Here is a 26,174-nt window from a genome sequence, read left to right as displayed (position 1 = left end):
ATTTTAAGGTTCATCACGAGTCCTGCTTATTGTACCCCACTTCAACCAAAATCAAATCAAGTATATTCAGCCTAATTTAAATACTTACCTTCTTTTACTAGGTGCTCATAGATATCTTTATCTACTGTCAAATCTATGTCATTGTACTTTTCACCGCATTCAGAGAGATAACTGTCTATGGAATCATATCTGGATTTATTGATTCTGTAACGGTTGTTCTTTAATGGCTATGTAATTTAAGAAGAAAAATATTTAGTACTTATAACCATTACTTAACAGATGCTGCACACTGAATAATTATGTCACTTCAAAAGAAATGGAAAACGTTTTCTTCAGTAATTTATGTCTACACTGAAGTGGAATAATTGCACTTTAAATACAAAATAGAAGTCATTGTCTCTGCAGAGTTCATTAAATCATTACCAGGTTAACCTTCTTACACAGTTTTGAATGTGTACAGATTTGATACAAGATTAATGTAAGCCTGTAATTCTGCTGCAAGTTTGCTTTTAACATTGTGAAAACACCATATTTAACTCATTTTTAAGCATGCCTGCAGTTTAATTTTTAATACAAATTTTAGGAAAGTTATGAAAAATAAATCTAGTTATTAAGCTTTACAATGCACTCTACAAGTGGCTCTCTTCAATGTAACTCTTTGGCCAGGATCAGATAATTATTCCAGCCTTATAAGGCAATGCTGTATTAAATGTGTAACAAATGTCATGGTTCAGCACTTTTCCCTTGCATATCACATCAGTAGTCTATTTTGAATTGCACTAAGCCCAGATTTCCCCATTACCTCCAAACCAGGGAGCTTTGGTTTAATTTCCATTAAAAGCCATTCTCAGCACTGTAGTGATTAAGTTTGGGCACTTCTGTCTCAGCAAGTAAACTAAAAAATTCTAAGCATATTGAAACAATTGTAGGTAAGGACACACACTGCTCAGGTGATTTATATGCAAACCATATGATTATTTTAGATGCTCACATACCTCTAATCCCCTTTCCTCTCTTGTTCTGTCATCTACTGATGCAGATATTACTCCCCAACGGCAATCAATGTCCGTCACATAGCCTCTATAGAATGGAGCTGCAGCACTCAGTGCCATCTAAAAGAGTATCAATAAGGACACAATACATTCAGCTTGTTAATACACGTCTGTAAAAATCTAAAATACCTTTTGTTGTGAAACAAGGTACTATTTGCCTTATCAGAGACAGAAGACATATTGCATTCTCTTACAATAGCAGCAGCACCTGTTGCAAACATATTCCTTCTTCAGTCACTATTTCTTAATCTGTATGCACTATCTCATTATGTGTGCTTCCGGTGCATTGCCCAGCCATTTTCACCTGCTTTAATTTTGTTTTTAATTGGGTGCAATGTTGTGTTTCAATTAGTGTGGAAACCTCTCTTCCAAACCATGTACTAAATTCAACACTTTTCTCAACTCTGACTATAATCCTCTTGTGCTGCTACACAAAAGATGTATATTTTGAGGGCAAATTGCTTCAAGATTAAGAAATTTCCATGAAAATTATCTATTGCATGTTAAGCTGTATGACTCAGTATGCAACAGATAATGTCCACAGAGATTTCTCAACTTGAGGCAATGTGCCTCCGGAAGTAAAATCTTCTGTGTAGCAATACAACAGGATTTTCATCCACTGGATCAGTGGGGTTCACCTATGTGCTGACCTAACATGTCCCCTTCATCCAATGGGTCTATTCTAGGTGGGTAGATCCACCCATGTATTTACATAATGGCCAGTATCCTGTTTGATAGACCTGCCAGTGTAACAGGAATGACATCACTGGCAGCAACAAATTGTTGCTAACTGCAGAGTTCCTGCTCTGATTTTGGTTTGCAATGAGATGAAGTTACAAACACCCTGACATCAAAACAGGACTTCTTAATCAGTTGTATTCTGCCACTGCTGGCATTGTCATTCCTGTTGGGCTGGCAGAGCCATGGAACAAGACACTAGCCAATGCCAGATTTCTTTTGCCAGATTTCCTCTAGTAATGCTGGTGCAGCTCTTGATAACAGCACTCAGTTGCTGGAAGCAACACATTAACTTTTTCCCTATTTTCCTGTCTAAATCATGTGTAAACAGAAATTATCTGCACACTGACAAAGTCTAAGATCTATAATCAATAGCTTTTACTTATAACAATTGTTTTAAATACAGTGGTGCCTCGCTAGACGGTTACCTCGCAAAACGGCAAATTCGCTAGACAATGACTTTTTTGAGCAATGTTGCTCTTCACAAAATGATTGTTCCTATAGGCGATCTTCGCTGGACAATGTTTGGGTCCTTGCCTTGCAAGATGGTTGTGGGTTTTTTTTTGACCCTGTTTTGCAAGATGGTTCCCCCCCATTGAAACACATTAATTACATAAGACCTACTTTTCTATCCCAAGAAAGTGGGGGGGGGGAGTGAACAAATGTATATCTGGATGTCCCCAGAGGCCACCCCAAAACACTGAGGAGCTCTCTTGGCCTCTGGCAGGACTGGGGCTGTGCAGCCCTGTACTGAGTGGGAGGTGCAGCCAGGGGGTCACCATGCCTTGGGGGGGTCAGGGGACAGAGGGGGTAGGAGGTGCAAGGGCCACTCCAACTCATACCTTGCAAGGGAAATATCATGTCATAAATGTAGTTTTCCTAGGATGAGGCTCATCCATTGCACTTTGGGTGTGCTTATCCTTATGATTTCCCCAAATGTGGGGAACTCAACTGTATAAGTTATGTTAATGGGGGATTATGTTTGTGATTTCCCTGCTCTTTCTAAAATCCTTTTCATCTCTTTTTCCCTCATCAGGACCTACTGCAAAGGCAGCCAGTCCTGGTGATCTCTTGTACTAGTTTGCTTTCTCCCTCTTTTTCTCCCCAGTGGTAAAGGATCAGGGCAAAAGGAGTCACCATGATCAGGAGCCAGGGGGCTGCTTTGACTCCTTTCACCTTCTTTCTTTGCTGCTAGAGAGAGAAAGAGGGGGAAGGCCATCTGACACCCATTGCATTTCCAAAGGCAGTGCAAGTGAGGGGATTGCTTTTCCCCAATATGATACGGGGAACTATGTTTTGCAAGTTGATGTTTTCTATGGACAGTTTTTGCAAGATAGTGATTTTTCCCCATTGGAATGCATTAAATAGATTTCAATGCATTCCTATGGGGAACTGCATTTCACAAGATGATGTTTTCGCAAGACTGTGATTTCCACAGAACGAATTAAAATCATCTTGCGAGGCACCACTGTAATACTTTTTTATTAAGCTTTAGGTACTGTAAGCAAAGTCCTACGTGTTTTACACTAGTACTTTCTACAAACAGGTACAGTATATCTATAAATAATGTAATGTGTACTGGGATAAAGTTTGACTACTTACCACAATGGGACAAATTGTGGCTAGCTGATCATAAAGATATCTTGCTTCAGAAATGCTGCAAGCCTGGAATGTTACCTATAGGACAATACAAAATTCTTAACGATTAAAGAAAAGCTGCATGGTCACTTTCTTAAGTGTCTTCTCACCTGCAGAAAAAAAAAACACTCTCCCAAAATGTATCTGCTCATTTTTCTTCTAGAAGTGGTAACCACTAGAACACACATAGACCTCATACAAAATCCATGTATCTTTTCTGACCATATATGTCATGCCTTCTCATGTATCTGATTTGAGGTTTCCTGTCTGGGTGGTAAGACAGGCACACTCTAAATGACTCCACAAGTCATTAGAAAGCATAAAACAACCTATCCAGATATACAGTATAAGCAACCCAGAACCTCTTGCCTGCTTCTCTCCCCACCCCTCAATACATTTCGTGCTGCATTGCTATGGTGCAGGACAATAGTTATAACTATAGTTTGCCACTTTCTTTGCTTTCCTAGCTCACCTATAACCATGAAATCCATTCTTCACGCTGAGCCTCACCCTCTGTGGCTGTATGTTTTCCTTTTATTCTCCTCTTTGTGCCTTCATGCTACTTCAAATAACCAAGAATTTCTTGCTCCTCTTTCTTTGGTAATGCCTTGTCTTCAAAACTTATTACACAGATATTCAATCCAATTTTTCCCTCAGATAGATATTTCCCAGCTTGCTGGAATATACGCTTTTGTGCCCCATCCTACAACGACTTTTCTTTCCTTCCCTGTTTATGCCTTTCATTTGGATGAGACTGTTCATTATTGCTAATCTTATGTCACATCATCATCATCATCGTCATCTTAGAACTGTAGAGCTGGAAGGAACCCTATGGATCATCATGACCAGCCCCTGTGAAGGAGGTACAGTGGGGAATCAAACTCCCAACCTCTGGCTTTGCAACCAAATACCTAAACCAATGAAAAGAAAACCAACTATCACTATAGTTTTGATACGACTGAACAGAAGCACTATTCCTGGAAAGAAAAAGATAAGGATCATTTTGAGGACAGAAATGCAGGCAGTTTGGTTTTAATACATCAAATATAAAAGGATTTAGACATGCATGTGATAGCAGGGGGAATACTGGGCTGTTTGACAAAGTTTAAGTTTTGCCTAGAGGTGTTTGAGATAGATTAAAAAGCTGTGTCTACAAGAAAAGATAACCAAATTTCCCAATTTAAAGTTAGATTTTCTTCAGTACCCCAAAACAAATATAAGAATATACATCTCATCCTTCAAATACATTTATAGATTATCTTATGCTACCAATCAAAAGTACAATTAAAAGAACCATTATGGCTACACCCACACATTCACATGAATATAAGTCCTCTAAACTCAATGGGTACTTATGAGTAGCTATGCATCACATATTCCAACATATGATAAAAAACGAATGCACTATGAACTAAAGGCAACAGGATGTAGAATATATTCAAGGGATGATGGAGCAGTAAGAATTAAGACTGAAAGCCTTGCCAACAGTTTTCTGGGACCAAAATAGAAGTGTAAGGCAAACCTGCCTGGGAATAAAATATCATACAGTGGTACCTCGCAAGACAACCCAGCTAAATGATGAATCCGCATAACGATGACTTTTTGTGATAGCTATAGTGATTTGCAAAATAGTCATTCCTATGGGGCATTTTCACTGGACGTTGATGAGGTCCATGCTTCGCGAAGTGTTTGTTCGCAAGACGATGATTTTTTTCTGATCGTCGGCTTCGCAAAATGGCTGCCCTGTGTTTTCCGGACCCATGCTTTGCAGGGCAGCCATTTTTACAGCTGATTGGCGCTCACAAAATGGCTTCCCTATGGGCGACCTTCGCTGGACGACGAGGTATTTTCCCCATTGGAAAGCACAAACCAATGCATTCCAGCGGGGAAAGTGTTTCTGCATGACGACAATTTTGCTAAACAGCGATTTTAATGGGACGGATTACCGTCATCATGCGGGGCACCACTGTAAATGGAGTAGCAGGGCTTTCCTGACAGCTGCCTGTCAGACTTGAGACTGTAGGGAAAACCTAATAAAAGCCTAATGTGATTAGTAACATATAGATAGGCACCTGTGAAGAAAGCCTTCAGAAAACATAACCCAGGTTAAATTATACTACTATAAATTATATTTATATAGATTTCTATTTCCCTAATCTGAGGAAAGTGTCAGAATTTAAGATTCAGTATATTACAAACAAGTAAGTTTCAATATAATAAGAAGAACTAGAAGGAAGGAATGTTAAGAGAAACACATACAAAATACTGAAAACTGTTATTACTGCTAATATTGTACAAAACTCCAAAAGATATTGGTGAAAATAATGTTTTCTACTTATTTCAGTGTATTTACCTGAAGACAGCAATTGCCCATTCCAAACCCCATGGCATCCATATATACATGATCAGGCTTGGCTGCTCTTGCTGCTTCTCCATCATCATTAGGGAATTTTTCTATAAATGGTGATGGAGTATTCTTGTCCTTGAATACTGCATGAGACATATTGACAATGTTAAGTCATTTGTTAACCAGCTATATTTTCTTTTCGTAAAAAATTTTTTCTACTTACTTGGCACATTTATCACCACTTTTTCCCCCCTTCTGTGTCGAATGTTTCTTGTTAAAGTACTAAAATTAAAAAAAAACTTTTTAAAATATCTTCTGAAAACAAATATTCACACATTCATTAGTAGTTAATAGAATATTTTATATAAAATTCATTTAGATTTTAAACTGTGTTTGCTTTCAGGAATTTCACACCACACGATACTTATGTTCCTACACAGCAATGCTGTAAAGCATTTGCAGTACCTTTTTGTTCAAGTAATTCGATGAAGCATAAATGTAATTCTGATCAAACCATCAATGGTGATCACTTATTTGTCTACAAAGCAAGCTACAATTTACCTGCTGCACTAACCAGAATCAAACAGAAAGAAGAGGTATGACATAATTTTGTAACAAGAATGGCTTACTTTTACAACATAAATAACAGCACTAATAGGCAAGAATGACCGGACAGGACTTAGTCGACTATTAGCCATACCCAATTTAAAATGGGGAGAACCTTCTGAAGAGAGGAGTGGGCATAGAGAATGAGTCTAAATCACTTGTTCCTAGTGTAAACCAGCCTACAACAACTCTAGATACATCAGTAGCAGAATCTATACGAAAAAACAGATAAGATTTCTACACGTTACTTCTGAGCAAAAGAGACACACTCAGATAAAACCTAAAGATGAAGAAGCAAATAAAGATAAATGAATGTATAATTTATCAGCCATCATTTTCATAAGCCTGAAGTACTCTGATGAGCTCTGTAGTCCACTGAAAGAGAAAAATTATTCCACAACTATGTTACACTTCAAAGAAGGGACAGTTCTCTCCAACTCTGAAACATACCTAAATCGTGGATGTTTGTTGATAGCTTGATCAGGGAAGAACAGAGACTTGGAGGCTCCTGTCTCAACAGGGGTTGGCTCGCACTCTGGTATTGTAAATCCTGGACAACCTAATCTATAAATTCCAAGAGAGTCAAGATTATCTTTAACAGAACTGACAAATTCTCTTTAGTTAAGATTAGTTTAGTTAAAAGCACATTAGGGGAAAAATGCATCTGTTGTTGAAGTATGAAACTAAATACAAAAAATGTTCTAAAGGAGACAAAAGAACAGAACTTTGGGTCAACTTTTAAGTAGTTACAGGTGCTCTGTACTGCTGCACTGAATTTTCAAATCAGTTAATAGGGACCACTGATTTTAAGCTAGCCATGGTCCTGTCAAAACCCTGCTTAATGGAAGTAGGGTACTGCTTCTTTTCTTTAAGCAGGAAAAAACTTTTGGTAGTAAGTCAAATATTCTTTGTTGCTCACTTTTTGATTCTCTGTATACACTGTTTAAATTAAGATGCACTTTCTACAGATCTTGTTTACACGGGAGATATTTTACTATCCTTTCAGATGCTGCACATTGTATTTAGGATCTTTAGCTATAAAGGTTAAAAAGCCATAAGAAGCATTCAACAAGGTCTGCAGGGCATATTTGTGGAAAAAAGTTGTTCATATAAAGTTTGAATAAAGTTAAACATTTTCATCCAGCTCCAAGGTTTGAGGAACACAGTGAAGTGGTTACAAAGCTCTTATATATACCAGCAGGTCTTTTCTTTTAGAAGAGTGATCTCCCAGCTCCAAGTGGTGTTTGTTAATATTGATTCATCCATGCTTATCTTAGAGCTCAGCTACATGTCATAATACTCCTGTTTTTGTGTCAGGTTTGGCATGCTTGAAAGTGAATTAAGCACACATAATTTTCAGACAGGATGTGGGTTTTCTTTTCTTTTTTGAAACAGGCACATGGGAGTTGCTTATTTTAAATTGATTCTGATTGTGCTTGGTTTATAATCCATTTTGGCATGTGTGATCTCTCGTGCCAGAGTAAATAGTGTCTGTGGGGGTCTGCAGTGTTTGTAGAATTTTGGTACAATGTGTTTTGGACTGTAAGATACCCTGCAGATTGAAGTCTTTGTTCACCCATATCTATTTATGTTTTAGCACTCCATCCATCTAGCACTATGCCACTTAAAACATTTTATATATAAAGATTAGATATTTAAAAACATGATTTAGACCAGAGAGTATTCTTAAAGGAGATAGAAAATGGCTGTTAAGAGTGGTTTTGGGCTGTGTTGTAGGCTGCTGATGCTGGCTTTGCTGAATAAAAGCTGCAGAGTCCAGTGTCAGCTATCTCAATGTAGGTAAACTCTGTCTCAAGAAAGGTATGAGGTATGGTTGAGATGAAGAATTAAGTTGTCAGTAAGGAGGAAAAACTGGGAAAACCAGGGCTCAGAACACCAAAGTGCCAATATATAACACAGCTTACAACTGCACTGAAAGTTGTTCCATGAGGACACACACACTGATACAAAAACAATGTGACATTAAATTGATTTCAAAAAACCCAAACCAGCTCTAGATTTCATTATTAATTAGTAATGGCCTTACTTAGGTTTGGAAGACATCATGTTATGATGGCTCCATTCCATGGTAAATGGCCCATAACATGGACACTGCCCAGTCAAATAATACAAGGTTCTATAACATATAATAACATTTTAAAAGTACTACATGAAATAGTATGTGTGTGTTTGTGGGGATAATCCAGAGTTTTGGGTCCAAATCAATTTGCCCCAATCCTGAGCACATGACTGTGGGCAGTCGGGAGGTAGTTGAAAATGAACTAATTTAGACTTTATCTAGAGAAATCAAGAGGTGTTGTAAACAGGAAACCAAACCATTCTGGGTATGGTTTAATACTGTTCTTAGATGGATTGCATTACTGAAGGACCAAGTGTGCACTTTGGAAGTTCATAGAAATCATAAAAAGGTGAAGTTGGAAGGGGCCTATAAGGCCATCAAGTCCAACCCAATGCAGAAGTTCTTCCACATCATTGTGTACTAACTGGGGAGGGCTGAGGTTGTTATGGTGACCAGGATTGTTTTTACCAGCCTGGATTAGTACATCAGCTGCAGACCTGCCCTAGAGTCCAGGCCAGATGATACTACTCTCTCCTCCTGGAGTCACCTTGAGAGACTGTTAAAAAATTTCACATGATGCAAACACAGCTGCCTGAAAAACTGATGAGATGAGGCATTCAGAGCACATGACATCTATATACTGCACAAGCAATTTTGTCACTTATGTATTTCCAGGCCCAAATTTATTAAGGGTTTAAGATCAAGTTTCACCCAGATCATTATGCATTTTATGAGTTATGGAAGCTTTTTCAACGTATTTCCTTTTAAGGGTAGAAAAACTACTGAATGCAAGGGAGAGGGTGTTTCCCCAATGTTCCCATGTCACTGGAACCAGTTACTACCTAGAGGCCTCATACTCCATCATTACAGAGCTTTTGAGAGCCTCTAAAGAACTTTTTTCTTTGGCCTTCTGATTTCATTTTCTTGGACAATTGTCTGCTGCATCTGTGAAATTTTACTACTTGTTCAGCTGTAATAACTGCTAGTGACCACTATTATGTATGTATGTATGTACATACGTATTCATTCATTCATATTACCTTCAGAAGAATGTTGCTTTTAAAGAGCAGTTTTAACACATTTAAATAAAAAAGTGTGAGAATGAAGAATAATTTGTCTCCCTGAACTGAGCAAGAATTATAGGTAGAAAGGAATTAGAGGTAGAAAGCTCTAACTATACACTGGAGCTCTTGTGTCTGTGCAAAATACCTATTAGATTAATTTCTTGTCTCTTTCTTTAGATTGTAATTAAATGGAAAAGACACTATGTAAGAGGCACCATAAGCTAAACCTCTGCAATCTCTAAGAAAATGCATGCATCATGGGTCTGAATCCAACAATGTAATTGTGCTAGTACAAGGCCCATTGCTCTGCCACAAATGAATTTGAGTTAGCCCAAGGGAGTGATTCCTTTTTTTCTACTGCATACCTGTTTGTGCAATGTGATTCGCATGACTATGCTGTCTAGTACTACTGCTTGCAGAACAATGAAATTCAGTGTGATTATGCCAGCTAAGTTTTTTCACTTTGCTTGAATCATATTAGATCTAGGCCATGGAACCCTCATTTAGCTCACGGCCATTTAAAAATGCTATTTTCTTAACACAGCTTGAAAGTAACCGCCTAACCTTGGAAATGATGTGACAGTGCAAACAGCTTCATTTTTTTTCAGAACTGAAGCAGCTTCTTGACGTCGCTTTCTCATGTTGTCTTGTACAGTGTTAAATTCAGACATTGTTCCCCCATATGGCTGGCCGGGAGTCCCTTCAATCATATAACTTCCATACTCTGGCCTCCAAAGTGTTGGGTGACTGTGGACCAGACCAGATGGGCGGGATATAAATCGAATAAATAAAATAAAATAAAAAATAAATAAATATTTTCAACAACAGTAAAATCAGCATATAAATTATGATTGTCCATTTACTGTACATAAGCTGTAACTTCAAATCATTCCACTTAAAGGACATAAACTATATTATGTCCATCCTGAGGTAACAGCATTAAGAACTTCAGTAACACATTTCAAAGATACACACATACATTATTCTAAACATTTCTCATTATTATTCTCATTATTATTATAAACATTTATCATTATTCTAAACATTTGATCAGACCAAAGTGATCACGAATATGAAAATGTGCACTGATTTCTTCTGCCATCTCCACATCACGTCTGATATACAAAAAATAGTTTCTCAAATAAGCTAGGCAATCAAAATTCAGGAAATTACTATGCAATTCTAAGAGTACTCACTACTTACTTTGGGTTTGTCTTTTCACCTTTTTCTTGCAGGGTATGGAGAACATCTTCTCCAGTTAAGGACAATTGTGCTTTCTTATTTTTATGGTCAAAGACTACCAGCATGTATTCCACCTAATGTATGATACAAGAATGCAAGAAAATATTTAGCATACAGTGGTACCTCGACTTGAGAACGTCCCTACATAAGAATGATTCGAGTTAAGAACGGCTCTGTTCGCAAAAAGTTGCTTTGACTTGAGAACAGAGCTTCGACTTAGGAACCAAAAAGAAGGGAAAAAACTTTCCTGCCCTTTTTTTGACCTAAGTTCACCTTAGGTCAAAAGGAAAAAAAATCACCCCCTAGTGGTAGATAGGGATTAACTGGCTTTGCATTAGTTCCTATGGGAACTAATGCTTCAATTTAAAAACAGTGCCTCAACTTAAGAATGAAAAACAGCAGATACGGATTAAATGGTTTTCAATACATTCCTATGGGAAATGGTGCTTCGACTTAAGAACGTTTCAACTTAAGAACACAGTCCCAATTCAGTTCTTAAGTCGAGGTACCACTGTTTTTGACTGTAAACCATAAAAACAGATACTGATTAGTTACATGCATATGGCACACTAGCCATGATTTGTAAAAGCCTTCAAGTAGAAATATTACAGTATATCCATTTACATTTTGATTTTCACATGTAAGATCACTCCAAATACAATTCTCCAAAGTCCACAATGCACCAGTTGCCACTGAGGTTTTCCAGTGTCCTTAGAGTGTTTTTGACAAATGTTGAAAACCCAGCTGAATTGCTCTCCCAGGAAAATGTCCAATTTGTTCTACTGCTATCTCTCTGCATGTATATAATACAGAGCAACAATGAGAACTCTTAAGAGAGCGGCTTTTCTGTAGGTATGCTAGTCAGTCACATGATCCTACAGTACAGATCCAGGTGACAATCCCATTCATGACTCCTTTAAAAACAAACAGACAAGTGTATCAAAATTTTGGAGACATTTATGATGAACAGTGCCTGGTTATAGCCACAGGTGATTCTGTGGCCTGACCCTGCAAACCCACCCACAGATGCACTTCTTGGTGATTCTTTCTCTATTTGTAGGAGAAAAGCATACTCTTATACTCCGTTCTGTCATGTGGTCTCACATAGTTGAAGGTTGTTCAGTGCACACCACAAACCAGGAAGCAGGCTTTAGATTTATGACGGAGACCTAAATCTAGAGATTATAGTCATTTGTACATAGCTAAACATAAAAATGTGACAGATTAGAGAATAGAGACAACTTGTCTTCCAACCTTACACCACAGACAAGGGCAACAACATAAAAAAAGGAAACAGAGTTATGTTTACTATGTTTAACTATACCAATATACAACAGATGTCTGAATAGTAGAATTGATATGCATTCTTCGGTTTTATGTCAAATCTGATAATGCTACAAGGTGTTTTTCCTTTCTACTCATTACAAAAGTAAAGTTTTTTTCTTATTTGATGCAGTCTTAACCATGTATATATACAGTATTCTGAACCAAATTCTGCTGAGTTTAGTAAATGTATTCACTGTACATGTGCTGTAAAGCGGCACGATGCAGAAATCTAAACACAGAAAAACAGTTTACTCAAATATTTAGAAAGTCTAATGCAGAGTACATTAACCTTTTAGAGAAAAACAAGCAAGGAATACCAGGAATATGTGATCAAAGCAATGTGTGTTATTTTTTGAGAAATCAAGCATTCCCTGAATTAAAAGAAAGCCCTGAAAAGTTAGAGAGAACATTTCTTATTCTTAGCTATATCTATAAAAAGTGCTACTGTGAATTTGTTTTTCCTTTCCGCCAGTCAGTAACAGAGGACAAACAGAAAAACTCACAAAGCAATGGTGTAGATTTGTCCAAACTCTGGGCTAAATCCAATTATTAATCCCAACTATAGTACAGAATGGGACTTGCAGAGTCAGCACTTATATTAAGTCACATTGATTCAACAGGTCTACTCTAATTGAGAACAAATACTGAATCTAGTTCCTTTGTTCACTATCGCTGTTACAGGAGTGTGGAAGACTGACTTCTGCTTTAAACAATATTACTGTAACAAGTTTAGCATGTGCTACTGCATGCTTTCCAGTTAAACAAACTGTCCCTTCCAGGAAGACATCATCAAAATATACTGTAATGATTATCCAAGATGCCCCCTAACAACACTTCCAACCTCTACCCACAGTGGATTTTCTAACATAAAACTGAGCTTTACAAGTGAAACTACCTGAACAACTAGAGATATCAAGAAATTTCACCACTGTCAAAACTATCGTCGTCGTCTAGTCGTGTCCAACTCTTCGTGACCCCATGGACCAGAGCACACCAGGCCCTCCTGTCTTCCACTGCCTCCCAGAGTTGTGTCAAATTCATGTTGGTTGCTTCGCAGACACTGTCCAGCCATCTCATCCTTGGTCGTCCCCTTCTCTTGCCGTCACACTTTCCTAACATCAAGGTTTTTTCCAAGGAGTCTTCTCATGAGATGACCAAAGTACTGGAGCCTCAGCTTCAGGATCTGTCCTTCCAGTGAGCACTCAGGGTTGATTTCCTTTAGAATTGATAGGTTTCTTCTCCTTGCAGTCCAGGGGACTCTCAAGAGCCTCCTCCAGCACCACAATTCAAAGGCATCAATTCTTCGGTGGTCTGCTTTCTTTATGGTCCAGCTCTCACTTCCATACATCACTACAGGAAAAAACATAGCTTTGACTATGTGGACTTTTGTTGGCAAGGTGATGTCTCTGCTTTCTAAGATGCTGTCAAGATTTGTCATCGCTTTCCTTCCAAGAAGCAGGTGTCCTTTAATTTCGTGGCTGCTGTCTCCATCTACAGTGATCATAGAGCCCAGGAAGATAAAATCTGACACTGCCTCCATATCTTCCCCTTCTACTTCCCAGGAGGTGATGGGACCAGTGGCCATGATCTTAGTTTTTTTTATGTTGAGTTTCAGACCGTTTTTTGCACTCTCCTCTTTCACCCTCATTACAAGGTTCTTTAATTCCTCCTCACTTTCTGCCATCAGAGTGGTATCATCTGCATATCGGAGGTTGTTGATATTTCTTCCGGCAATCTTAATTCCTCCAGTCCAGCCTTCCGCATGATGTATTCTGCATATAAGTTAAATAAGCAGGGAGACAATATACAGCCTTGTCGTACTCCTTTCCCAATTTTGAACCAATCAGTTGTTCCATATCCAGTTCTAACTGTTGCTTCCTGTCCCACATATAGGTTTCTCAGGAGATAGATAAGGTGGTCAGGCACTCCCTGACCAAAACTATAAGATAGACCAACTCAGCACAGCAAGAAAGCATATTGAGGATTCTCCAAACCAACAGATCTTGCCTCCAGCATGGAACTAAACCACCAGAAGGGCAAAAACTATCAATACTTTCACCATTTGTAGAAAATATACTTTGTACAAAACTCTTGTAGAACAAGCAGAAAAGGAGAGGTACACTAATCACAAAGACACAACCATTTTTTTTTTCATTTCATACAGCAAAGCAACAGCTATCATATTTTTCCATTTTGTGCATTTTCCAGAAATGTGCCACCAAAAACTCTTGAAAATGTACAATATCTTTCTGAGACCAGAAGAAAATAAAATGAATTTCACTACCTTGCAATGACAATTTTTAAAGACTACCTTCTTTTACTGAGAGAGGATGAACCAAGTCTGGATTTACATTGCTATGGTCATCTCTTGCCTCATATATTGCTACTGACTGAACACACAAGTACATGTTGGTAAAGTTGTAAGCGAATTTTCAAATTCTCACAAAGCCAAAGCTGTGCATTGGAAATGAACCACTAACAAACAGAATCTTTCAGAATTTTTGTCAGTTGAAAAAAGAAAGTGTGGCAAAATCTCCCATAATAAAAGCCTACTTAAATGCCATCACATTCAGCAGATTTAAAAACATAAGGCTAAAATTCTTAATGTGCATTTTTGAGGGCAGCCCAGAGATCTTAGCAGTGCTTACTGTTGAGCTAAGAACCAAAGGGTTGAGCTACCCGAGAGTAAGCTGTTTTAGAATTCTTCCAGAAGATGGGCTTTCAGAAAAGCATCAGAGAATGATGCAAAAAATGACAGAACAAGAGCTGAAGCTATCTGAAAGACCATGATCCTGTCCAGGTTTTAAAATCATTAGGGAAAGCCTTTCATTGTACTACCCCTACAGTACACCTGGGTAAGGACATAAGAGAGGGCCTTCTCTGTGGAACTCCCACAGGACAGGCTGGCTCCCTCTTTGCTTTCCTTTTGCAAATCTGCTTTTTCTTCAGGCAGGCTTTTTCTCAGTAAATGACTGCCTAAGAGGGGCCCCCTTTCAAACTTGATTTCTTTCAAAACAATTTCTTAAGATCCATGTTCAATGCATAGAGAGTGAAGGGTAGGGTTATATCAGGAGGCAGGGTGTGCATTAACTTCCTTCAAATGTACATTAAGGCCACATTTTTAAAAAAAAACCCACACAACTATGCTATATTTGACAGGTGCTACCAGATCATTTGTAACAATGCAGTGTTCTTTAAGGATTTCAAAATGTGAAATAGTTTGCAGAGAGGTATAAAGATGCTTGCAGTAAAACAAGAGGTTTACTTTTCCAGAGATGAGGAAAATATATCCTTTTGTAGACTCCATATTCTAACAGGCAAACTCAATTCAGGAATGCACACTTGGCACTAGAACAGTATCTGAAAATGATGCGATTTACACTTCACTTTCCTATTCTCTACTTTCATTATCTTTTAATTAAAATTAACATCTACAATCAAACTTCTAAAACAAATATTTGAGAGTTTAAAATGGTTCATAAATCAAAAGAAAAAAGGGAGTTTTATTTTCCTTGGACATCCTAGTATCTGCAGAGAGCACTCCACTTTTCTCATAATAGGGAAGACTTTCAACACAGAGAGTTAAACTATGCACAAAGTCTTCAGACTAGAGTATATTGCTTGGGCACAATCCCATTAAACACCATCACTGCACAGCTTCTAGTTACAGTGGACCCTCTACTTAAGGAATTAATCCGTATTGGAACGGTGGCTGTAAGTCGAAAAGTCTGTAGGTCGAATCTCCATTGACCTACAATGCATTGAAAACTGATTAATCCCACAACTGGCAGTTTTTATTCTATTTTTTTCCATTTTGGTTTTTTTCTGGTCTGTAAGTCGATTCTCCGGCTGCAAGTCGAATCTAAATTTTGCAGCCAGAGAAGTCTGTAACTCGAAAAGCCTGTAAGTCGAGCCGTCTGTAAGTCCACTGTAAATGGGACTCATTAAGGCTTTTATGGGATGGCAGATAATAGTTCCTCTGTGGGGAAACACAATCATGTTTCCTTCTTCATTTGACCAGAAGGTTCAACAAAACAACTTCAGACTGGAAAGAAATTCCTTCAGTGCAACAAGGTAAAAGAATATGAAAATAATTAATCCAAGGTAGAAGAACGTATCTCTGCTTGGCTTGGCTCAGACATCAAGATAAACCAAGATTTGGTGGGCATCTGGCTTATCTTTTTACAAGAAGCACACTTTGCAACAAATCCCAGTATAAATGTGAGCAGCAAAAGAAGTCACAACCGTTATAACTGTGGCCTGCTTATCATGACATCTGTTTCTAGCACTTTGGTCATCTCTTCCCTAATAAATAATCTATGATTTGTGGTTTTTCATGGTTCTGTAAATTAAGGTAAAGACGATCAGTTACTCTGTCTTTGTCAACCATCTACCTAGTACTGTATATAGCATGCAGGTCTTTAATTGGGTCTCCAGGGATACATACTTATTAAATGCATAAATGAGAAATAACAGAACTTATTTTCTTTCTTGTTTCCTCATTCTGGCTGCATATATTCCATGAAGATTTTATTTGTTTCTAAATTATGCAATATTGGAAATTCCTGGAAGCCCCAATTGCTTTTCAGAGTTTCCTTGAGTGATACTGCATCTACTCTTGCTATTATCCCTCTGCAATTTCATGTCAACAGAGCCAAGCCCTTGGCTCTCACTCTGAATATGCACACTTCTGAACACTGGAAGTGACAATCTATAGGGAATTACTGGGGGTGGAGTGAATGTGGGGTGTGGCAGAATATTGATTTGAATACAGTGGGGTCTTGACTTGAGAACTTAATCCGTATTGGAAGGCGGTTCTCAAGTCAAAAAGTTCTCAGGTCAAATCTGCATTTCCCATAGGAATGCATTGAAAACCATTTGATCCATATCTGCTCTTTTCTGTCCATAGAAACTAATGGGAAGCTGCTATTCTGTCTTCGACCACTAGAGGGGGATATTTTGTTCCTTTTTTTTTTTCCTTAGGTCAAGAAAGGTTCAGGGAAGGCAGGGAAAATACAGTCCAGGCAGTACAGTACCAGGCAGTCCGAAGACTGTCTCCCAATCCACTCTCTAAACGCTGGGAGGACTGAGGAAGCAGACAGGCACCCTTTTCACTGGCCAACAGTTAACTGAAAGTTCAAATTTTGCACTTTCCCTGCCTCCCACGTGGTTTTTTTTTCAGTTCTTAACTCAAATCTAAGTATGTAAGTCAAGTCAATATTTTCCTATGAGAGTGGTTCTTAAGTCAAAATGTTCTTAACTCGAGCTGTTCTTAAGTCAAGACCCCACTGTACTGTAATTTTAATTAATATTATAAAAAGCAAAGGAGGGGAAAAAAATCACACAATGAAAAACTTCCCTGAAAACAAATGTACATGAACAAATTCTTACTAAAACACCAAAATAACCTGAACCAGCCACCTTCTATCTGCTACAAAAATTCAGGAAACCCTAGTAGGCACATTATATAAGTGATAAAATCAGGTCTCTTGGGTAATGGTTTAAATTATGATTTAAATCAAATTCTTTGCACATTTTGGTCCCCGCCTCCAAATATAAGGAGTTTATTTTACTTTTATACCATGTTTTTTCAAGCTTTGGGTGTATGAACGGAACAGATTTTTCTTGAATGCACAATCCTTTGGACATAGAGCATTTCAAACATCACATTATATTGGAATTATGGGATCAGAAAAAAAAAATCCATAAACACATTTCTTTCCTTATCCTAGGGCGTGAAGGTTAAAACAAATTCAACATGAAGGGAAATCATAATGCAGAAAAGGAACCAAAGATGATAGAAATGGTAAATTTCATTCCCACTCTGTCTCACAGTTGAGCAGCGGGGTGTGTGTGTATGTGTGTGTGTGTGTGTGTAGCAACCAGAAGTACAGCAATTGAGCAAAACTTGAAACAGCTAGTAGAATGAATGTATGCAGTTCTTTTCTCTCAAAGGAAACACGTGAGGTACCAAGAAGAAGAGAAAATGTTCAAACATAGTTATCCAATAAATCAAACTTTGAGAAGTCAAGTGCAGTAAGGGTAAGCAAAGCTTAGCTATTAAAGTGATCTTTCCCATTTTTATGAAGTAAAAAAAATGATTTTTAGAAGAATAAAAGACAAGGCGGAGAACAGATATGGGATTCTTCAGCATAAATTTTGGAAACAGAAAAGGAAAAGATAACATTATCAAAAGCAAAAGGAAGTAGCATGTTTAGCCTAGATGACACTAGATAAATTCAGAGACAACAGGGTGAGCTAAAACACCAAAGGGGAGGTGCAGGAAGAAAGTGAGACACTGCTTTGAAATTTTTATGAAAACCTCAAGCAATTCTTTCTGGAATCCCTAGAGTACTAGTACTAGAAGATTATCTGAACTAAGAAAGTAAATACTCATTGCAATATTTTCTTAAAACAAAAATGAGTACAGGAAGAATGGATTAAATGCATATGTAATTCGTGAAAGTGGTGAACTTGAAAGAACTAAGATGTGGTCACTGTAGTAGATGAAATGAATTAAGCTTACATTTGTCCTGGAAAATATGCTACATAACTTCTCGACTTTTTGGCAAAGATCAATTGTAGTACCTGCTCTTATACTGTATTCAGACACAAGTTTTCTAAATGCAGACTGAGTCAACTAAGCAACCAAATAAACTCATTTCTATTGGAAAGAAAATGTAACACATCAGGAAAATGTTTAAAAATCACAGTTCTTTTACAATATTATTTCAGAAGTTAGGCTTTTAAAAAATTACTAAAATGGAAAAAAAATAGTAAGGTGGGGTTGGACTGTAAAACCTTATAAACCCCTTCCAAGTCAACTGTTCTATGATTCAATTATTCTAAAGCTGCCTTGGGTCCTTTTCAGGAGAAAAGTGGAGTTAAATAAATAAATAAATAAGATTCTAGGGAACAACAGTATGGAAAAATGTCAAAAATGACAGAAAAACTTTAAAAGCCTAGGAAACGGCTATTTACATGCAATTTAGGCACAGAATATCTAAAAAGTTTTAATACAAACCAAGAATTTCTAATTTGCAACACAGTTTGAACAACAGATAACCAACACCAGTTGTTTAAGACAACTGGCATATAACAAAGCCAAAAAATAAGAGATTTTTCAGAGTCATAAGTAAGTGTGAGCCCTTCATATTTAAGGGTAAAAGCTACCATTCCAATACCAAATGAGCCTTGAGGCACAAATTCTTACTAAAATCAGTAGGGTTTACAGACACAGTGGGGCCATTAATGTTGATTACAAAGATGCAATTTTCCCTATTTATTTCTGAGTGAAATAATAGACTTCAATAGTAACAGGTCTCTCTTTGTTTGACAAGTCAAATTCAGAGGTCTGTAACATGGCATTTGAGGATGTGGGCTACAGTCTACTAAAACTCATACTTTTCAAAGAAGTAGTCATGTTAGTCTGAGCAAGTGTATCTGGGAAAAAGAAAACAAAAATGTAGTGCCACCTTAAAGACTGCTTTATTTTCATGTGAACATTCATGAGTGTCTGAGGAAGAAGACTTGATCCACAAAAGCTCACATGGAAATAATAGTTAGCCTTTATGATGGCACTATGATTTTGGTTTTGGTTTCATCTGGAAAAAGCTCACACTGACGCATCCATTGGTCTTTCTAGTAGCACATTACTCTTCACATTTTTCATAACTTTCATGTATAACACATAGAATTTTTCAATATTTATTCCTTGACTGGGGACTTGGTTTATTGGGATGGAAAACAACCCTCAAGTAATATATAATTCTATGCCTATTCTATTGTTTTATGTATCAGTCTTGGGCTTGACTGAAGTTACAGCTCTGCAATAGAACACATCCTGGTCATCAACAGGTAGGAAGAGGATGGATTCCCATCCAAAATCCCAGAGACTGGGTGTGTCAGTGTTGACAATACTGAGCCAGAAGGACTGACTTGCTTTAAGAGGATTCTTATGTGCCTAATCTTCTTGAAGGCTGAGTAATCCCTTTAAGAATAAACCAAAGCAAGAAATGCTTATCAAACTATCTATCTATCACTAGTGCAAAAGCTAGAACAATGCAAAAATAGGTATCAATTTCCACTCCACTTTCCCTTTCTATGTATGAAGTAAGGTGCTAATATTTCTGCCTTGCACCAATTGTGGAAGCTACACTTAAGTACATGAACTTGATCTTTTTAAAAAAGAAACAAACTGTGACTAACAACTGGTACCTTGCAGAATATTTCAAAGTCTGTAGCCCACTTCTTCATATGCACTGCCTTCTTTATGAAACTGAATAAGCAGGCTACAGTTCACAAGGGATTATATCAAATGAAATCTGTTAGTCATTAAGGTGCCACAAGACGTCTTGCTTTTGCTTCTTTTAGACAACACAACTACCCTTTTGATTTTTAAAGCAATTAACAAAAAGGGAGTTGGATTCAATTCAACCTAACAGCTTTTAGGGGCAATCATCTTCAATTTATGTGAGGCATCATGGCCCTAGGCTTCACAAGTCTCGAGATGCCTTATGAAAGCAGCCTTTTACAGTAAATATAGCAATTATCATAGGGAAGTCTGTTACAAAGGTGTAATTCAAAATTTTCAAATGATACATTCATTTTATTTATTTTTAAGCATATTTCCAAAGGTAGAACATTTGTGCCTTTTGCAAGACCCACCAAGAGAAGAGTCGCCTATTCAGTAAGCTAAAAACATAGCAGCATGCTCCAATAGCAGCACATTTTTTCACCTTCAGATGCAAGTACTGTATTCCTCAGTGCTTCCAACTAAAGACAGCTTGGAACCCAGGGTGGAAAAAGTGATTGATTTTATAAAATAAAATTTATCTAAACCACACTTTAAATAAGAAATTGATTGCTTTTATTTAAATAATCAAAAATCTATTTGTTATTTAAATCAGATTTCTCTCCCCCCCACCATAGACAAAGTTCATGGCCACGATATCAAATACAATACATTTTGAACCTGTGCTCTTTCTTCTCAAATGCAAGTACTGTATCTTGAATCTTCGGTTCCAGTTGTTTTGCAACTGAGTTCACTGCACTCAAGAATCTATCTGAACAATCCTATCAGAATACATTCAGCCCACAACAGGCATATTATTATGTCCCTGTAAGTGTTGTCCTCTTGCATTCGCCTCCATAAGCGGTTAACTCTTTAGCCATAATCTTTCACATTGGGCAGTTACTATTTTCACAATACAGTACATTTCAAATGTATTTTCCTCTTTAAAATGGTTTACTTTCATAGAACAAAACACTGAATAACCTATGAAGCTCAAAAACTATCACTCAGTAGATACAAAGTTTATGTACATATGTATCAAACGTAGAGTTCACTGCATCAGACCTTTGGAACCCATATAGTACTGTAATTGTATACATGCTAGGGAGAATAACAAACTATGAAGGCTGTGAAAGGCAGGACCAGTCACAAAGAGAAAGGACACCTGAAACTCTCCATAATGTACCAGAAGGGCAGGAAGCAGAATCCAAAACTAAAAATAAGGCAATATAAATTGCCAAAATATATATTTTTCAGTTCATGCTGATATGTCTCTTAGAAAGAATTACTGTATATTGGTTACATTTAGTTCAGTTTCTAGAACAAGTCAACTGTTTGAGGAATTATGACAATCATGTCAATGCCCTCCAAACCTCTCAATCACCCTTTTCATGCCCTTCATATGTATACGTACAGTATATAAATGTGCACACATACTGTAAAGAATAGATATTCTGATCGCCAGCAGGTGTAACACAGAGGCCTCTAACACTCAATGCTTTCCTTCTAAAACATTACCTGCTGCAGAGCACACAAACAAAAACACCACTGTAGCCTATATGGGACAGTACTGTAGCACTGGCTGCAGTAGAACAGACCACCGCCAAGGGCTCCTATACAGCCCCTGCTGGTATTAAATGCTTCAGAGGTTCCTCTACAACTAGTAACCCCCATTGTCATTGCTACTGTCTTGGCAGTCATGCATCTATAAATACACAACTAATAAACAATCTCTGTATCTGTTGAACATTTGAAGGTATCAAAACAATTCCTCTGAGGTATCCCTGAGGGAAAGTGAAGGGCACTTTCCTAAGGGATATAAAAGCTTTCAATAACTTGTGAAATAGAAAGCATAATATCATGATACACAAAGTGTACTTGCCTTGAAAACCCTATTAGGGTCTCTATAAGTCCGCTCCGACTTGACAGCACAGAACACACACTCAAAGGGTCAAGAAGGCACATTTCACACGGAATAACAGACATAAACCCCTGGAGTGGTTCTTGTAGACATAGTCCCCCTCCCTTACACACACCGGATTTGGACCCATAAACACAGAGTTCGTCTTTGCTTCCTTCAGCTTGGGTGGCTCTCCTTAGCTCAGCCCCAGACCCCATTCCTTCCTGAGGATTGAGGACCAACTTGGTTCCAGAAGAGCTAGAGCCCTGCCGCAGGCCTGCGCCTCCTTTTCTCGCTCCAAGGGCCCACCGTTCACCTGCCCGACCGGGGCCAACCGGCCTCCCTCCCTCCCTCCCTCGCGTGTTATACAAAGCACATCCAGCCCCCCCCCCCATCTCGCGGCGTGCTACTGTATTGGGTTTTGGAGAGTGGGCAGAAAAATCCTCAAAGCTGGGAAAAGCCGTTTCGGGGGACGGCCGCTCAGAAGGCTCCTTTCCCTCAGAGACCGGGGACGTCCCCTCGTTACCGTGACACCCACGCAACCGGCTTGCTGGCTGGCTGGCGGCGGCTGCCTTTCTGGGGCGGCGGCGGCGGCGACTCACCTCGTCCCCCCACTTGAGCACGTCCTTGTGCCTCTCCCGGACGGCGCGGTAAATGTGCAGGAACTGGAGGATGCCGTGCTTGCGCACGTGGTCCGCGTGCCGCTGCGTCTTCTCCCAGCTCAGCGGGGAGCCCTGCGACAGGAGCCCCATGGCCCGGCCGGGGGAGCGAGCCCAGAGGAAAGGGGGCCGGCTGAGGGGGGAGAAGGAGGACGAGGAGAAGGAGGAGAAGGCGGTGGCGGTGGCCGCTGCCGGGGGAAAGAGGAAGCGGTGACAGCGCCGACAGGAACGGCTCCAGGCGGCCTCGGCCAAGAGGGAAGGAGAACCGGCAGCGGCAGCAGGACGGCGGCGACGAGCCTTGCCGGCTAGAAAAGGACGCCACTGACTTCCTCCACCCTCCCAAGAGCATGAATTTGAGAGGAAAGAAGAGGAGGAGCCGCCACGGCTCCGGCTCCTCAGGGGCGGAGCGACTCCCTCTCTCGGCTCGCGCGCCTGAGAGCGGAAAAGCCTGAGGAGACGGAGAGCAACGGCTCTTCTCTCCGAAGGCGGGGGCATGACGAAGAACGACGCTGACGCGAGGGTGGCACGTGATCAAAGAGGGGAGGGAGGGGTGAAGGGTGTCTTTGCTTTTTGCGCGCCCTCTGTAGCGCGCGCGCGAGGCAGAGAAAGTAAGGACGAACCTGAGGGGGAGGCGGCGAGAGGAGGGAAAGGAGCGTCACGCCGTGACTCAGCACTTTCTCGGTCCTCTCTCTCTCCCCTCCCCGTCTTCCGGCCCCTTGCCGACCTCAGGAGAGAATGAGAAAGGCTTGCCTTGCCTGAGGTTGTAGCAACAGTACCAGGTCTTTTATCCTTTGTCCCTTTGGCCGAGATCGAAGTGGGAAGGGCTGTCATAAGAAGCCTTTTGTTCTCCTTTAGTGTGTATGTGTGTGTATGAGAGAGAGATGTGCTGTTGACTTACAGCGACCGAATAGGGCGTTTGAAGGAGTTTGAGATCTTTGAAGGAGTGCCACGCTCCCTCCCCTGAGTTTCCATGGTCGGAGGGGCGATTTGAACCCAGGTCTCCTAAGGCCTAAGCCAGCCGCTCTTTCCACAACCCCATACAGTACTGAGCATCGCTCTCTCTGAATGGGACAAGCCAAAAGTTACATGGAGGAGGATCCTGTTTTTTTCTGGTGCAAATCCTTCAAAACAAACGGAACAGTAAGAAAGTCTTTCCATCATCCTAAAAAAGCCTAGCAAAACCACTGTGTAGAATATACAGTATCTCTATATTTTTGACATTCTTTTTTTTTAAGCCTGAGATGAAGATGGTCCCATGAATAAAATAATCAGAGAAACGTTTAAATCAGCAATGAAATGATGGGCTACAGGCTGGCTTACAAAGGAAAATTATGATGGAAAAATAGCAAATAGGAATGAGACTTTCAGAAAACAAACTCCCATCCCTCTTATTCAGCAGAAACCACCCCCTGCTAAGGCTAAATCATGGGGAGATGTTGGGGTTTTTTTTGCAAAAATCCCATCTGTAATGGCAAGGCACAGCATTTGGGGGAAAGGTTATACTGTACTGATCTCTTAAGAGTGGTTTGACATTGCATGCTTAAAATGTCTGCACTGATGCAGGAAAGCAGGTACATAAATGAGTTTGGTGGGCAACAATACTAACTGGTACATGATGCCTCGCAAGACGATTTTAATTCGTTCCGTGGAAATCGAATCGCTGTCTTGCAAAAACATCATCTTGCAAAACCCAGTTCCCCATAGGAGTGCATTGAAATCTATTTAATGCATTCCAATTGGGAAAAAATCACTGTCTTGCAAAAATTGTCCATAGAAGACACTCTTGCAAAACACTTCCCCATACAATATTGGGGGGAAAAAATCCCCTCACCTGCACTGCCTTTGGAAATTCAATGGGCCTCAGATGGCCCTCCCCCTCTTTCTCTCTTCAGCAACAAAGAAAGAAGATGAAAGGAATCAAAGCAGCCCCCTGGCTCCTGATCATGGTAACTCCTTCTGCCCTGTTTTTTTACCACCGGGGAGAAAAAGAAGAATGCAATATAAGACATCACCAAGACTTGCTACCTTTGTAATAGGTCCTGATGAGAAGAAAGAAAGATGAAAAGGAATCTAGAAAAACCAAGGAAATTAGAAGTGTAATCTCCCACTAACATAAATTATGCAATTGAGTTCCCTACATTTGGGGAAATCATAGGGATCAGCAACATAACCAAAGTGCAATGGATGAGCCTTAACCAAGAAAACCACTTTTATGACATGGTATTTACCTTGCAATGTATGAGTTAAAATGGTCCTTGCACCTCATACCCCCCTTCTGTCCCCTGACCCCGCAAGGCATGGTGACCCCGTGGCTGCACCTCCCACTTAGTACAGGGCTGCACAGCCCCAGTCCTGTCAGAGGACAAGAGAGCTCCTCAGTGTGTTGAGGTGCCCTGCGGGACCCCCATCGGGCTAGGGGTTCCTCCCACAATCCTCTAGTGCACAGGTATTAGCATAAGGTATTAACATATGCTAATACATGTGCACTAGAGGATTGTGGGAGGAACATGTAGCTAATGCTAGGTGTTTCTCCCACAATTACCATAGGTATTAGCATATGTGCAGTAGAGGATTGTGGGAGGAACACCTATCCCCTGATGTTATAAAAGTGGTTTTCCCATCTATTGCACTTTGGGTGTGCTGCTGATCCCTGTAATTTCCCAAATATGAAGAACTCAGTTGCATAATTTTGTTAATGAGGGGTTACATTTGTGATTACCCTAGTTTTCTTTTAATAATCTCTTTACTCTTTGGTTCCTTATTGTGCTCAAAAAAAGTTGTCAAGTAGTGAATTCCTCATTTAGCAAGGGGCAATTATATATATAATGGTAAAGAAGTCATTTCTGGGGGGGTCATGGTTTAAGAAGTCCAGGTCAGGATAGTGAGGGGTGGTGGGTATCCATAGGAGATCAGTGCTTGCCCTTCAAAACTGATACAGGGTGTGCTTGCATTGACAAATAATGCAAAGAGTGCTCTAAAATTGGGACAATCTGATTCACATTATTTTCTGTTGATTACATGATGTAAAAGTCCATGTGAATTAACTCAGAGTTTCTACCCAAATCCATAGTTTTTTCCTCTGTCACTAGGGCTTCTACTTTTGAGATCAAATGCCTTTGCTGTGATTCAGGCAGTGGGATCACTTGAGCCAATGTGAGGGGCTTGTAGCTGTTGCATTTAAAGGCATTGTGGCTCTGGCAGCAGTGGGGGGGGGGAGCAGCTTTTGTTT

General features: G+C 39.4%; 1 protein-coding gene and 2 non-coding genes across 3 annotated transcripts in view; 1 reads left to right on the top strand and 2 right to left on the bottom strand.

Annotated features, from left to right (window-relative positions):
• Positions 1-23,415, bottom strand: part of GCLC (glutamate-cysteine ligase catalytic subunit) — a 42,177-nt gene extending 18,762 nt beyond the window's left edge. Inside the window, exons 1-9 of the mRNA XM_020813822.3 lie at positions 22,889-23,415; positions 10,729-10,841; positions 10,090-10,272; positions 6,832-6,945; positions 5,999-6,057; positions 5,782-5,918; positions 3,393-3,467; positions 996-1,112; positions 89-227 (exon numbers count right to left, since the gene is read on the bottom strand). Coding sequence (XP_020669481.2) covers positions 89-227; positions 996-1,112; positions 3,393-3,467; positions 5,782-5,918; positions 5,999-6,057; positions 6,832-6,945; positions 10,090-10,272; positions 10,729-10,841; positions 22,889-23,038 — 1,087 coding nt within the window. The 5' untranslated portion in view covers positions 23,039-23,415. The remainder of the gene's footprint in view (positions 1-88; positions 228-995; positions 1,113-3,392; positions 3,468-5,781; positions 5,919-5,998; positions 6,058-6,831; positions 6,946-10,089; positions 10,273-10,728; positions 10,842-22,888) is intronic.
• Positions 2,625-2,787, top strand: LOC140703387 (U1 spliceosomal RNA). The gene has a single exon (XR_012082805.2). It is a non-coding gene; the product is annotated as a U1 spliceosomal RNA (small nuclear RNA).
• A 1,611-nt stretch (positions 23,416-25,026) lies between the features above and the next one.
• LOC144586194 (U1 spliceosomal RNA) lies at positions 25,027-25,189 on the bottom strand. The gene has a single exon (XR_013540933.1). It is a non-coding gene; the product is annotated as a U1 spliceosomal RNA (small nuclear RNA).
• Between the last annotated feature and the right edge of the window lie 985 nt (positions 25,190-26,174).

The sequence above is a fragment of the Pogona vitticeps genome, chromosome 1 (assembly GCF_051106095.1).
Source record: "Pogona vitticeps strain Pit_001003342236 chromosome 1, PviZW2.1, whole genome shotgun sequence".
Lineage (NCBI taxonomy): Eukaryota > Metazoa > Chordata > Lepidosauria > Squamata > Agamidae > Pogona > Pogona vitticeps.
Note: the sequence above shows the minus strand (reverse complement) of the source record. Positions and strands in the feature narration are given on the sequence as shown.